This window comes from Sceloporus occidentalis, unplaced genomic scaffold (genome assembly GCF_023333645.1).
Source record: "Sceloporus occidentalis isolate IW3139 unplaced genomic scaffold, rSceOcc1.0.p SCAF_6, whole genome shotgun sequence".
In the NCBI taxonomy this organism is placed as follows: Eukaryota; Metazoa; Chordata; class Lepidosauria; order Squamata; family Phrynosomatidae; genus Sceloporus; species Sceloporus occidentalis.
The window spans coordinates 121,251,267-121,264,896 of NW_028316986.1; the positions used below are offsets into that span (position 1 = coordinate 121,251,267).

A 13,630-nucleotide genomic window follows, 5' to 3' on the forward strand; every position below is an offset into this window, starting at 1 on the left:
GGTCTTACTCAGTAGTGCATCTGAAGATGTGGATTTATATCTATGCTAATCTAAAAATCATTTAGTTTTAAAGGAGTTGCCACATTTCTTTTTTTTTTTTACCTTCTTGTTATGCTGTAAAAGACTAACAGATTAACAGAGCTATTTTTATTTAAATTATGTAGTTCTACAGCACAATGGACTATATGAAGAATTTGCTATTGGGGGAAAAAGAGAGCAACATGACAGGGAGAGAAAGCAAGAGATGCTCCAAAAACATGTCCAGAAATGTTTTATGTTAGTGAACACTGAATTTTTGTGCAAAATCAATTGCTGTGAATGCTAGCTAATTGTATAATAATTAAATTTAAACATTAGTGATTCTTTTAATAAGCAATGGAACTGCTCCATATTCAGATTTAAAAATTCAGTATGAGATTACCCTTGTATTAATATTGTCAGACACTATCAAAATTATTTCTTGAGGTATAACAATTGCTACAGTAATATGTCTGTAGTCTACATTGCTAATACAAACAAGTTAAATAAAGATGGGAAAATCTGTCCCCTGTCTGGCCAAGTACATGTTACATTGAAAATGCCACAGTCACGATAGATGCAATAATAATAAATAATAAAGTTTTTATTTGTATACCGCCCTTCCTTCAGATCAGGGCGGTTTACAGCAATTTAAAATACAATACAATGTAATAATAACAATAAAAACATAACACAATTACAAAAACATAAAAACAAAAAAAACAAAAGGCCCCAGGGTTAGCCAGTCCCATTGCCAGTGCGGCGGAGGAGGCTTATAGGACCTTATTCAGGGAATGCGGTCCGGAACAGAAAGGTCTTTAGGTCCCGTCTGAATTGGGCCAGGGAGGTAACTGATAGCAAACTGTGTGGCAGCCATCAAATGTAGTTTGGCCCTGAATTCCCAAATACAAATGCCATTATTATTATTATTAACCTTTATTTATAAAGCGCTGTAAATTTACACAGCGCTGTACATACAGTCTTTTTAATTAGACCATTCCCTGCCATCAGATTATAAGCCTGAGGGCAAGGAACGGTCTAATTAAAAAGACTGTATGTACAGCGCTGTGTAAATTTACAGCACTTTATAAATAGAAGTTAATAATAATAATAATGGCATTTGTATTTGGGAATTCAGGGCCAAACTACATTTGGTGGCTGCCACACAGTTTGCTATTGCATGGTTGATCTCCCAGAAACAGTTGGAACAGTGAAGAGGGAATTGATTGGGACTGTGGTATACATTGAGGAGGCTTTCAATCCTTGGCTCTGCCAAAGTTCTAGTCAGAATGCCCTCTTCCCAAATGATACTAGTTTTCTTTTATTGTGAAGGCAGGTAAGGGAAAATTGATTGTGACTGGGACTGTATTGGGACTAAAATGTAAATCTCCCCATGGCATTGTCTTGATCCACTTCTTCTCTCTATGTCAGCTGTTAAGGCAATTTAAGAATGAGCCAGCCAAGAGCCAACCACTGTGATGAACATCATTCCTTTTTTGGCCATGAGAATGTGCGCCTAGGGTGGCATCAGCCAGAATGATTCTATGGGTCCTTCACAGAATTGGCCAGGAAGAAGAGTCTGTCATCCTCAATTGTAGAATCATGTTGTTGACTAATTCTGGTACCAGACAGTGCATAGCAAACTTTCTTCTTGACCTGCTTGTCTAGTACCAGATGGCCAGAAAAGGCATGATGCTCATCACAAGGGTTTGTCTTTGGCTGATTCATTCTTAATTTGACTTAATAGCTAGGTGTCACTTCCTAGGGTGGGGGCAGTGGGGAAAGGAAAGACAAACCACCACATTTTGGTGGTACTTTGACTAGTTGTTACGCATTTTTAAACTAAAGTATTACTTCATGGGTTGCCGGGGGGGGGTGTCTCCAGGGACACTTGGGGTATGCAAAATGTGTCCCCAGGGGTCACATGAATCCTCTGAGCTGTATTTTCCTACATGTGACCTAAAGACAACTTAAAGATTGGCTACTGCCTCACAAACCTTCATTTTGCCCTCTGACTTCATAAAAGTAGAAGATAGAGGATTTAGGCCCGGTATAGACTGGCAGGGAGCGGTGTGTCCACTTCAATTCTAGGGTTCCAGAGTACGCACTGACCGCATGCTCCAGAACCCTAGTCCATATGGACTCCGTCATCGTGGCAGCCTCCTGTCCACACAGCGGCCGCCATCATGACATTGCCACCGCGCAGCGTCTGGACATCACTTCTAGAAAATGACGTCATGGTGGCGCCCTCTCTCCTTTACAGTGCCATAAAAAAGAAGCTGCTTACAGTGGCTTATTTTTGGCAGCACGTCGGTGCTGTACGGTGTGGCTGCTGTGGCACCGACAAGGGAGAAAGACGGGTGGCATAAAGCTGTCCGTCTGTACCGCACCTAAGTTGACACCAAGGTGGAGTCTCCTCCTTTGGAGGTTTTATCCAAAGGTTAGATGCCTATCTGTGGGGAATATTTTGACTATGTATTCCTGCATTGCAGGGTATTGGACTAGTTGAGTCTTGTGGTCTCTCCCACCTCTATGATTCTATGATCTATATTTCTGCTGCTTAGGAAGCAGTGATGTGTTGACAGAATCCATTCCTTGATAGTTCTCTGGAGCCAGCAGCAAGAAGGTCATTTTGTCTAATGCTAAGTGGCTGCTTTTTTTGGTATCTGCAGTGAGTGTAAAAAGACTCTTGCTCCATTTCCTTTCTGAATAGTCTGCATATTATTTCCCACTTCACTAACAATTCAGTGTCTGTGTATGATAGTACTGCTGTACTAAAATTGTGAACTATTAGCATGATGCCCTTAACATAAATCACTATTTATTTCTTATCTGTTTGGAAGTAAAATTAGAAACAATATTCTAAACTTTTTTTAAAAAATTATGTTGTTTTTTTAAAGAAACAGTTTTCCTCCTGAAGATCTTTCAGCAGTCTTTTCCAAATACCTTGGCCAGGAGATCATTTCTATAGAATATACAGCCCAGAAATGCTCCAAAGAAATGGACAGAAGAATGAGACCATTTGAGGTTTAAATGGAAGCAGCTGGTTTTTGAGAATGAAGAAATAAAAAGAGAATTGGGCAACTGTTCAGAAAAAGACTATGTTTCAGTCCTCTGGCTGCCATGCATGCCTGAGCTGTCTGGCATAGTGTACATTAGTTTATGCATAATATATTTTCCACCTGTCACTTTCCTATGGAAATGAAATATACATCTCAAAAAAGGTTCACCTAGCAAAACTGTATATCATTCAGATCTAAGGATTAAGAGCACAGCTACTTTAGAAAAAGAGAACCTGGAATTGAAGTGTAAGACAGAAATGGAGCAGAGGGGAGACTAACTTATTCTTTGGACATGAAATAATGCACATCTGGCAAACAATTCTGAAAGTATATAGTAAAAATAGATACACAACTTTGGTATTCTTCCCCATTTGGCTGATAAAATGTTCAAAACTGAAATTAAACACTGCAGTTATATATATTTTTATTGTCTAATACTTTGGTCAAGATCCCAATTATTGCATTGGGAGCTTCAGCATGTTGAACTGGCCAGGATTACTGTGTGAAGGCATATGAAGCAGCAGCACTCTTGCTGAGCTGAAGCAAATTTTGGTCTAGTCATTGCCTGGTTGGAAGGCCACCTGGGAAGACTTTGTATTCAGTTCTAGGAAATAAAGGGGGATAGAAACAGAAGGAATGAACAGAGAATTCAAAGAGAGCTTTGGAGGCTGCAGCCCCAAAGGATTGCAACAAGTTGCTCCCAAAACTTTGGGAGCAGCTTCTTAAGAAGTATAAACTATGTGTGTGAGGGATTATGGATCTACAGTACAATAAGGGTGTGTATGTTAGGGATGGAACAAATATTTGAAAATATTTGAAGAACAGTAGAAAAGCATGTTTTTCCACTGTTAATAAATTGTGACAAGAAAAATCCTCAACTGATGAGAATCTTTGCAGTTTGGAGCTTAATCTGTGCAAAATTTGCATGTGGTTTTGCGCAGAAATCAGCATTTTCTGTACTGGCAACAGTATTTTCTGTGTAGTTTTACATTTGGCATCATTTTTTATTTGACTTGTTGAAATACATTCAAATCTAGTACAGTGGACCCTTGTTATATGCTGGGGTTTGGTTCTGAGATCCCCCATGTATAACAAAATCCGTGTATGCTCAAGTCCCATTAAATATAATGACATAGCAAAATGGTGTCCCTTATAAAAAAAAATGGAAAATCAAGGTTTGATATTTGAAATTTATACTTTTTGTGAACATTTTCAAACCTTGAATCCGTGTATAAGAAATCCGTGTATAAGAAGGGCTGACTGTAGTGACATGAGGCTAAGCCCAAAGTGAGGAATTGTACTTTCTAAGAAGGTTCATTCTTCCCTCTGTTCCTTGAAGCTATTTGCAAATACACTCTTGAGAGTTTCCTACATCTCCAAAATGGGTATTGGGGGTGCTTGTGGGGCAGAAATGGGAAAGTGAGACCATCCACTGTGCTGGATTCTGCTGTTCCACCAGTGGGTTTCAGGACCCGTGGTGGTGGTGATGTGCCTTAGGCAGAAAGAGAACTTTTATAGAGATCACAATCAATCACATTTAATGAAGGAAAAAAGCCCATGTTTCACGCAATTTGGGATTGCAAGTGGGAGACTAATTTATCATTCATTTTTACAGGTATATTCTGCTAATGGGCCTTCAGGATCGAAATGAAAAACTATTTTATAAAGTGCTGACTTCTGACATTGAAAGATTTATGCCTATTGTTTATACTCCCACTGTTGGTCTGGCATGCCAACAATATGGTATAACATTTCGGAGGCCAAGGTATGTAAGGTTATACTTCACATTCAAGTAACTCTATCTTTCGTCTCTTTGGCAGGTTTTTGCTCCCCTCGCCAGCATATTTGAATGTAATCCAAAACTTGGATAATTAGGATAACTCAGACTACATTAAGTATACTTTTGCTGTAATTTGTGTTGCACTGAAAAAATAAACCAGCATTTCAGTGCTTTAAGTGCTGATACATTTTTAAAATTCTGCTTGGTTAAGTTGGACTTGCTGAACTATCAGTACTACATTTTAATAAAAAGTAACATAAAAATAAAGAGATTCTACCCTAGCTTTATTTAACAGTCTGAAAAATAAAATAAAAACTTCACAATGGTGTATTTCAGCTGACAAAATGTGTTAGAATGATATGAGATAATTTATTTTTCTATTAAAATGTTGAAACAGAATTTACAAAATCACATTTAGTTGTTATTACCCTTGGCAACATTGGATAGCCTCTGTGGTTCACATTTATTTTTCTTCCAGTTGTGTTGGTAGCCAACTTTTTTCTTTTTATCAGAACTTTCTCACAGTATATTTATACAGTATCAGTGTTTACAGGGATTCCCTTGGTTCTCTTTTCAGAGGCTATAAACTCTAATATTGAAATGTTTGAGTTGCTCGATTACTGAAATGTTAACAAATCAATATTTTTAGACGTTAGCTAAAAGGGAAAGATATGTTTCTGTTTATAAGTCATCAGTCAGCTGTGGCTATATTAAACCTCTCTTGTGATTTATACCAGCTTTCTAACTCTGATCCATCATTATCATCTTTAAAAGTCTTTGTTCTCTGCTATGTTTCACAATGATTAATATTTATACTAAAATGAATGTGAATAAAACTTTACCTTTCAATTTTTATCTTTCTGTACAGTGGATCCTTGTTATACGCTGGGGTTTGGTTCCAAGATCCCCCGTGTATAACAAAATCCGTGTATGCTCAAGTCCCATTAAATATAATGACATAGCAAAATGGTGTCCCTAATAAAAAATGGAACATCAAGGTAAATTTATACTTTTTTGGAACATTTTCAAACCGTGTATGCTTGAATCCGTGTATAAAAAATCCGTGTATAAGAAGGGCCGACTGTATAGCAATCTGAATCAATTACATTCTACTGATACCTTCTGTAATAGCATTAATATTTGATAGTGTTCATTTTATTTTCTCTAGTATGCTCTTGTTATAAATACCAAGCTACACAAAATTTAAAGGCAGTGGGTTTGTGATGTATAATGAAGTCTAACGAAGACCCTAAGAGGCGGGAATGTTCGGTTTGAAAATTAGTGAGATATTGTTAGGCATTAGAAACTAGAAGATTGGTTATCACAGTCACTAAAAATGAAAATCATTTAATTGGATAAATTAGCATGTTACTTTAATTCTAGTTTTTGGAACAAACCATTCAGGTTACTTTGAAGTCCCCTACTTCTCTTTTACTCATTTTAAAGTTGTCTTACCACAACCTCAATTTTTTCCTCATAATACAATTTTTTTCCTGCAGAATGTTGGAGTCTAACATGGAAACTGTCAGGTTGGGAAAGGCTATCTTAAACGATGGGGTCACATCTTACAACCTATTACATTTTCTCACTGATCTGTATCTTTATTCTTTTCTTTGTACTCCCTCCCACCATTGCCAGGTTGTACACTTCACTTAAACAACATGCACACTTCACTTAACCTTGTTTGCTGAAAGGTTAATAAAGTGCAATGTTAAAGGCAAGTAAGGAATGGTATACAGTGGATCAGTGTCCTTGGTTTCAGCTAGAGTAGGGCTTCTTAAGCTTTTGGGTGCCAAGGTTTTTTCCTCAGTGTGCCAGGGGTTGGCACTATATTTTTGCCCATTGCCTATATCTATTTCTTTCAGTCCTGGAAACTTTACAGCCAATGGCGTAAGGACTAACACTGGTCCATGGATCACCATTTTGCGTACCAATGAACTAGAGACCATTAATCCACTGTCAGTGTAGCAATAAATAGTTGGATACAAAGATTGGTCAATGAATGAAGGGTGAACCCTTAATCAGAAATGTTTTCAGTGCGTCTGAGCATGTACACAAGTGAATCACTGCACACTCTCTGCCTCCCCACTCCTAATCAAGAAATGTGATCAGTGATATAGCACTTATTTTGCATACAGGAGACAGGCATCCCAACTTCTGTCCTTGGCATCTGCAGTTAAAAAGAGCAGTATCTAACAAGCCCACTATTCTCTTTAATTTTTGTTTAGATCTCCTTTGTTTAAATCTCCTAACCTGGTACTGAAAGGCTGATGAAATAAAATGATGTTTACACTCATAAATGTTGTCTGTCAGTGTTTTACATAACATACAAAATGTTTGAAGCAAAGGTTGAGGAAAGAATGAAAGTGCCTAGGTACTGATACTCACGATCCTCAAAACAAACATGTACTCTGGCACCTTGGCCTTGATGTCCCTCTGCAACCCTCTGAATAGGAATATGGGCTTAATAGCATCCAATAGCAGGGGATGGGTAGAAAGCAGGAGCAAAGAGAGGGGGAAATTGGGCTTATGTGAGGAAAACTTTTTTTCTTAATTTACAGGTGCCTAATACTGTTTGAGCAATAATAACTTACAAGGAAAGACAGAAAATGTTCATTTCAACTAAAGCCCTGCCCTGCCCAAAACTAACAGTGTTGTTGTGCCTTCAAGTTATTTTCAACTTATGGCAACCCTAAGGCGAACCTATCACAGGAAAGATTCTTCTTGGCAAGATTCTTCAGAGGGGGGTTGCCATTGCCATCCTCTGAGGCTGAGAGAGTGTGACTTCCCCAGAGTCACCCAATGGGTTTCATGGCTGAGCAGGGATTTGAATGCTGTACACCAGAGTCCTAGTCCAATGCTCAATCAACTGCAACAGGCTGGCTCTCATAGCATTGCCCTATGACTTTGGAGATCAGGATTTGATTCCTCAGTCAACCATAGAAACCTACAGGGAGAAATGTAAGATCAGAAGCAGAAAAAATAAGGTTTTAAAAATTCTGTCTTGACTGCACCACTAATAGTCACCTATTTTTAGCTCTGCTGACATGCCCTGCCTTGACTAGACGGTTAAAATATTTAATTTTATCTCCTGTTTGTATATATTTATGTGGGGTTCCTATACAGTTTGCTTATAAATCCAACATGCTTTCTGCTAACTTGAAGTCATGCCTTCTGACAACAGTGGCTAGAAAGCCATCCTTCCCCCCAAAATGTCTTGGTTTTGGATCTCCCCCCTCCCCTTCATGGTGTCTTGAACTTTCTGTGTATAATTAAAACTCCTTGCATAATACTGAGACATGAGGATGCCAAATACTTTCTCCTTTCAAACTACAGAGATGATATAGACCTATTTTTTATTAACCTTTCATTGAAAGCATCTTTCAATACAAATGCTTGTACTGATAATTACTAGGTAGGAATTACATGATATGCAACAGGTCAGTAGCCCTAAAATTTCTCATAGCTCACAGGTTGAACAGTGGATACTTTTGTCCCCTCCCCAGCATATCATGCACTTTGTGTGGTCTGCTATATAACCTTCCTGCAGCTGTTGATTTCAGGATCTTGAGTGTCAGTATTTTTTTTTTAATCTATACAACAGTTCTTGGGTTACAAACTGCCCTTGTCCTTGATTAAATGAAATGGGCTTCTTTTTTCTCACTGGTGAACCTGATCTTTCATAGAACAGCCTAGATATCTTCCAAGCACAAATGACTGTTTTCTTTCTACTTAAAGTTCTACATGATTCATGTAAAGAAGATTAAAGTCAGTTACACCTGCAAAGTGTTAGTAAGCAACTGTCAAGTAGCCTATCAGTTGTGTTTCTAAACTGATGCTAATGTAATAGAACCTTATCTCTGCTTTCTAACTCCATTGGGAATAATAATAATAATAATTTGTTTTATTTATATACCGCTATTCCAAAGATCACAGCGGTGAACAGCAAGTAAGCTAATTAGCAAGTAAGCTAATTTGCCCCCAACAGTCTGGGTACTCATTTTAGCGACCTCGGAAGGATGCAAGCCTGAGTCGAGCTTGGGCCCTTTTGCTGGTCTTGAACTCGCAACCGTGTGGTTTCGAGTGAATGGCTGCAGTACAGGCATTTAACCACTGCGCCACCAGGGAGAGATCAGCTAAATTAAAATATATCAGTTCACAGAAGCACAAGTCAAGGTTCTGTTGTGAGCATATATAGAGAGAGGGGGTGGATTTATGCTCAAATGTGTATCCCAACAATAGTTTCAAACCACTCATGTAGGAAAGTGTTCTACTTTTCAAATCTAAATCACAGTAAATGAATGACACCATTCGGTTCCTTTATTGAGGTAGTGAATATATGCAGGTGGTCTGTCTTGCATGGATTAATTGAAACTGAACCTTTTATGATGTTAAAGGACAAAGGTCAGGATCAGTTCAGATGTTACTTATTCTGCTTAAGCTTATCCTTCCTGTTCCTGAGTTCACATTCACATGATGTAATACGTGAGGCTGAGGGTTAAAAATAATGGCTGTGATGATTTCTGTGATATTCTAGAAGTTGGCAGTGACCCCAGTTCCATCAGTTTGGTTTGTGGGTTGTGCTTGCTCACCTAAGCACACACTGGAGAACTATCTAAATGAGTCTTAAATGCTGACAGGTTGAACATTTCTTTTTCAGAGAAATTGCCAGATTACTGTCACAAAGGCATGAGTCTGTTTCTGTTTTCTATCTATATAACAAGAACATTATAAAGAAAAGCTTCTGCTGAGAGAGGCCAAAATGAGGGCGGCCTGGGGACTTTCTTTGGAGTTTTTTTTTTTTGGGGGGGGGGAAGTGCTTTGACAAATTATGGGGGAAATAAATTTGAATAATATGTGAATGAATATTATTTCTGAAGTAAATACAGCCTTTACCTTTGGAATCACTATGTAGAATTTCATATATTCTGCCTGAGGAAAACCTAATGTTTTCTACAGCGATTTTTGAGAATTTGTATCTCATGGTACCAGTGAAACCTGACAGTATACACAGCATGATTTTGCAAGGTAAACAGCTTCAAATGAAAGAGGATTGTATTATATGTTCCTGTTTATACCAGTCTGGTTTGTTTATGAAAAGCTTTTTTAAAAAGCTGGGAATAAGGAGTACATCTAAGTCTAGAGGTGCTACACTTTCGTTTTATGCCTTCTGTGTGAGTGTAACATTTGAGCAGAATTATTATTATTGACGTGCCATATACTGATAAGAAATACTTTTGAATGACTGTTGATCATTAGTTAACCAAACTGCACAGTTGACACACATGTGGGAAGGAACCTAACAGTTGTAGATGTAACCTCAGCCCTCCAAAATAATAAACTATGGCCTGTTACAGACAGCCAAAATAAAGCTGCTTCGAGTCACTTTGGAGGTATGGTATTTCAATGATGCATGAGTCCTAAGAGTCTGGAAACTTCACCAAAGCTGCACTCCAGTGCTTAGGACTGGAGCGTGGCTTTGGTGCGGCCTTTGGACTCTTAGGACGCATGTATCATTGAAATACCATACCTCCAAAGTGACTCGAAGCAGCTTTATTTTGGCTGTCTGTAACAGGCCAATGTCAGCAAGAAACAGCCTAATAAGAACTAAAGATAGTGAGTTGCTGCCTTTGGGGACAAAAAACCCGAAAACCCTGTGAGAAAGGGAGTAGGATAGGATATTCTGGGCAAAGGACGGTTGGATCATTGGAGCTTTGAATAACATCCTTGGCTCTCCCAGATCTGAGGGGGCTTCTGTCAAAATGTTCTCTCTTCCAGCCCCTCTATTGGGACTTCCCTCTCTGGTTGTCTCTTATCAGCACAGTGCTCTTTTTTCTGCCTCTGCTCTGTTGGTAAGGCCACAAATCTGTTAAAGTATCTTTGAAAGTTGCTGAGGAACTTACTTTAATCTGCTATAACCCTTGTATGGGCAAGACTTCAGGTTTGTGAGGTCTTCTCTCTTTCTCTCTCTCTCTCTCTCTGTCTCTCTCTCTCTCCCTCCCTCTCTCTCTCTCTCTCTCTCTCTCTCTCTCTCTATGTTTGTGTGTGGTTCCCCCCCCCCCCCCCTCATTAGACCTGTAAAGGCCCAGTAGAAAAATTTAATAAGTTAGATGGTTTGAAGATGGTGGGGTCAGTTAACTGCTGTGTCCCATATGTAATACACTGTATATACAAATACCAATTTATATTTTGGTTATCTTTCATGGTTTCAATTATTCATTGAACTTTAAAATACTGTTTAAAGTGACCTTTGAATAACTTACAAATAGCTTATAGGGTTGTTTATGTTCATTTTTTTTCCTGCCATTAACTTGCTTATTGGTGCCCTGTATATTACTATTGTTCTATAGGCAGGGCCTAAAAAGCAGTTTATATGTCTCTCAGATAAACAGATCCGAAATCTCATTACAAAATTAATAAAAGTGGCCAATAGACCTGTGCAAAGATGTGGTGAAAAGCAACCAATTAGTATGCATATTTGATGAATGAGGAGCAGTGAGGCTAAGGACATTAGTACATGAGCCCTATTCTCATTGATATTGTGCTTGTCAATAAAAATGAAATTATACCTGTTTGTATAATAGCCATTATTGTATGTCTTCACAATTGCATGACTGGGGCTGTCGCCACCACTGTGCTCTCTTCCTGACTTCCCTTCATCCCCTCCTCCCTACTCTGTGCCCCACCTAGCCTGACTTTTGAATTTTTATTTTTATTAATCTTAATTTTTAAATGGAATTCCAGAGCTCTGCTAATGTGATGGAAGGTTTAAAACAAAAACAAAAACAAGAAACAGGAAAAAAAAGTGAATCAGCTTGCTTGGGAGTAGTGAGGGGGGGGATAGAGGGAGAGGAGGAGATCCTGACACCATGTGACTGCCAATATCACAACTGCCCTGGCAGTGATGTTTTGCATCTTTGGACTAGCATGAGTGTGAGCTCATTGATGGGTTTCCCCCATCAGTACAAAAGGATGCCCCAGCCACACATGGAGAACACTGCAACTGTAGGTCGGAGGTGTCATAATGTGATAAATAACTCCAAAGTGCCATGAAAACACCATGATAGAGTGTCACCATAAATTGGAAATGACTTGAAGGCACACACAAACAATAAAGTCCACAGAAAATTATTAATATAGTAACAAGCTGAAATCTACTGAGCTTTTATTTCTCAAGGCTCATCCCAAATCTTGTCTAACAAGGTACACATTTTCATTATCTGTAATTGGTAACTTTTTGTAAAAAGGGTGTAAACATTTTACATTTAACAAATGACATAAGGAGTGGATATGATGTTGCTTTTTATGTAATGAGTAAGTTTTTGTGTTACTTTTTTCATTACTTTTTAAGAGGTTATTTTAAGGTAATTTTAGAATCATTTCAAGAGGAATTGAAAAGTTCTGTTCTTTATGCTATTCTCCTATCCCAATCCCAACAACTAAAAGAAAGCAGAGAGTAAAGTAATGTGCTATTTAAATATTTTACAGTGGTTACAGTAACAAAATGATTTTGGCCTTTGTAACAAGTTACACAACAAAGTACATTTCAAAAGTAACTTCTGAAAGACTGCATTGGCTACAGTATTTCTACTGCAATTATGATACCATACCATAATTCAGGGTGGCAGTGTGTAGAAGAAACTATAGTTCGAGGACTTCTTTTGTCTGAAATATAGATTATTGTTAAGTACCAGTATCTTAATATTGATGGGATAACTCTTGTCACTTTGTTAAGAAGTGATTTTTGCCATAAATTAATTTTTTAAAAAGAAATAATAGCCCTTTCAGGTCTTCCTTTCTCCCACCCATTCTGGTCTCATTTTTAAGCTGAAAAGTTAGGTGTGGGAAAGTTCAATGGAAATATTTTGTTGGGGTGCCAAAAATAACTTCTTTACCCAGTCCATGGAACACCCAGGTGTTGCACGTTTATTAGCAAACTCAGTGTGTGCCGAATGAGGAAAAATCATGGCCAAGTATTCCATTTCGAAGTTCTGGAAACTGCTGAAAAGTAAAGAGGCTAGAGCATTTGAATTACGTTTCCATGTGTAATATGGAAAGCAAGGTCAAAAAAATTACAACAACTGAACATAGGGAAGTATTGAAAATAAGCAGAAAAGACCATCTTAATTTGCTGATATTTGAAGTTTAAATATAAAATGTATGGATTCATCTAAAATGCAAAACAAATACATTGCATTTTAGACAAATCCTTACATTTAATATTTTAATACTACCTATTCATTTGCTGAATATGAATATTATAGGATAGCCGTCACGTGCCATCATTGCCAGCCTGCTGACTAGGTTTGATAGGAGCTATAGTCTAACAAAAAATGCACCAAGATGGAGAAAGTTGTTATAGATCACAAAGCAGCATTAGTGGTTAACATTGTAGTTCCTGTGTGCGTTCAGGTTGTTTCCAACTCATGGCAGGGGTTTCTTGACAAGATTTGTTCAGCAGGCTTTGCCTTTACCTTTGAGGCTGAGAGAGTGTGACTTGCCCAAGGTTACCTCGTGAGTTTCCATGGCCAAGCCCCGGTCTCCAGAGTCACAATCCAGTGCTCACACCACTACACCACACTGGCTAGCAGTGGCTAACATGCCTTATCTGCATTACTTTTCTGATCTGCAATCGGCGTCTAGTCTGCACACTTTTTCTAGGAGCCAGGTTTGTAGGCTAGGAAGAGACCCCATGTTCAGATAAAGGTATCTTACTACTGAGGAATCACTTAATAAAAGCGGTGATTGTATGAATATATCGTAACTAAGT

General features: G+C 38.2%; 1 protein-coding gene across 2 annotated transcripts in view; it reads left to right on the forward strand.

Annotated features, from left to right (window-relative positions):
* Window positions 1–13,630, forward strand: part of ME1 (malic enzyme 1) — a 161,564-nt gene that overhangs the window by 33,905 nt on the left and 114,029 nt on the right. For both annotated transcript variants that reach the window (XM_089530833.1, XM_089530832.1), the window contains exon 3: window positions 4,696–4,845. In XM_089530833.1, coding sequence (XP_089386959.1) covers window positions 4,696–4,845 — 150 coding nt within the window. The remainder of the gene's footprint in view (window positions 1–4,695; window positions 4,846–13,630) is intronic.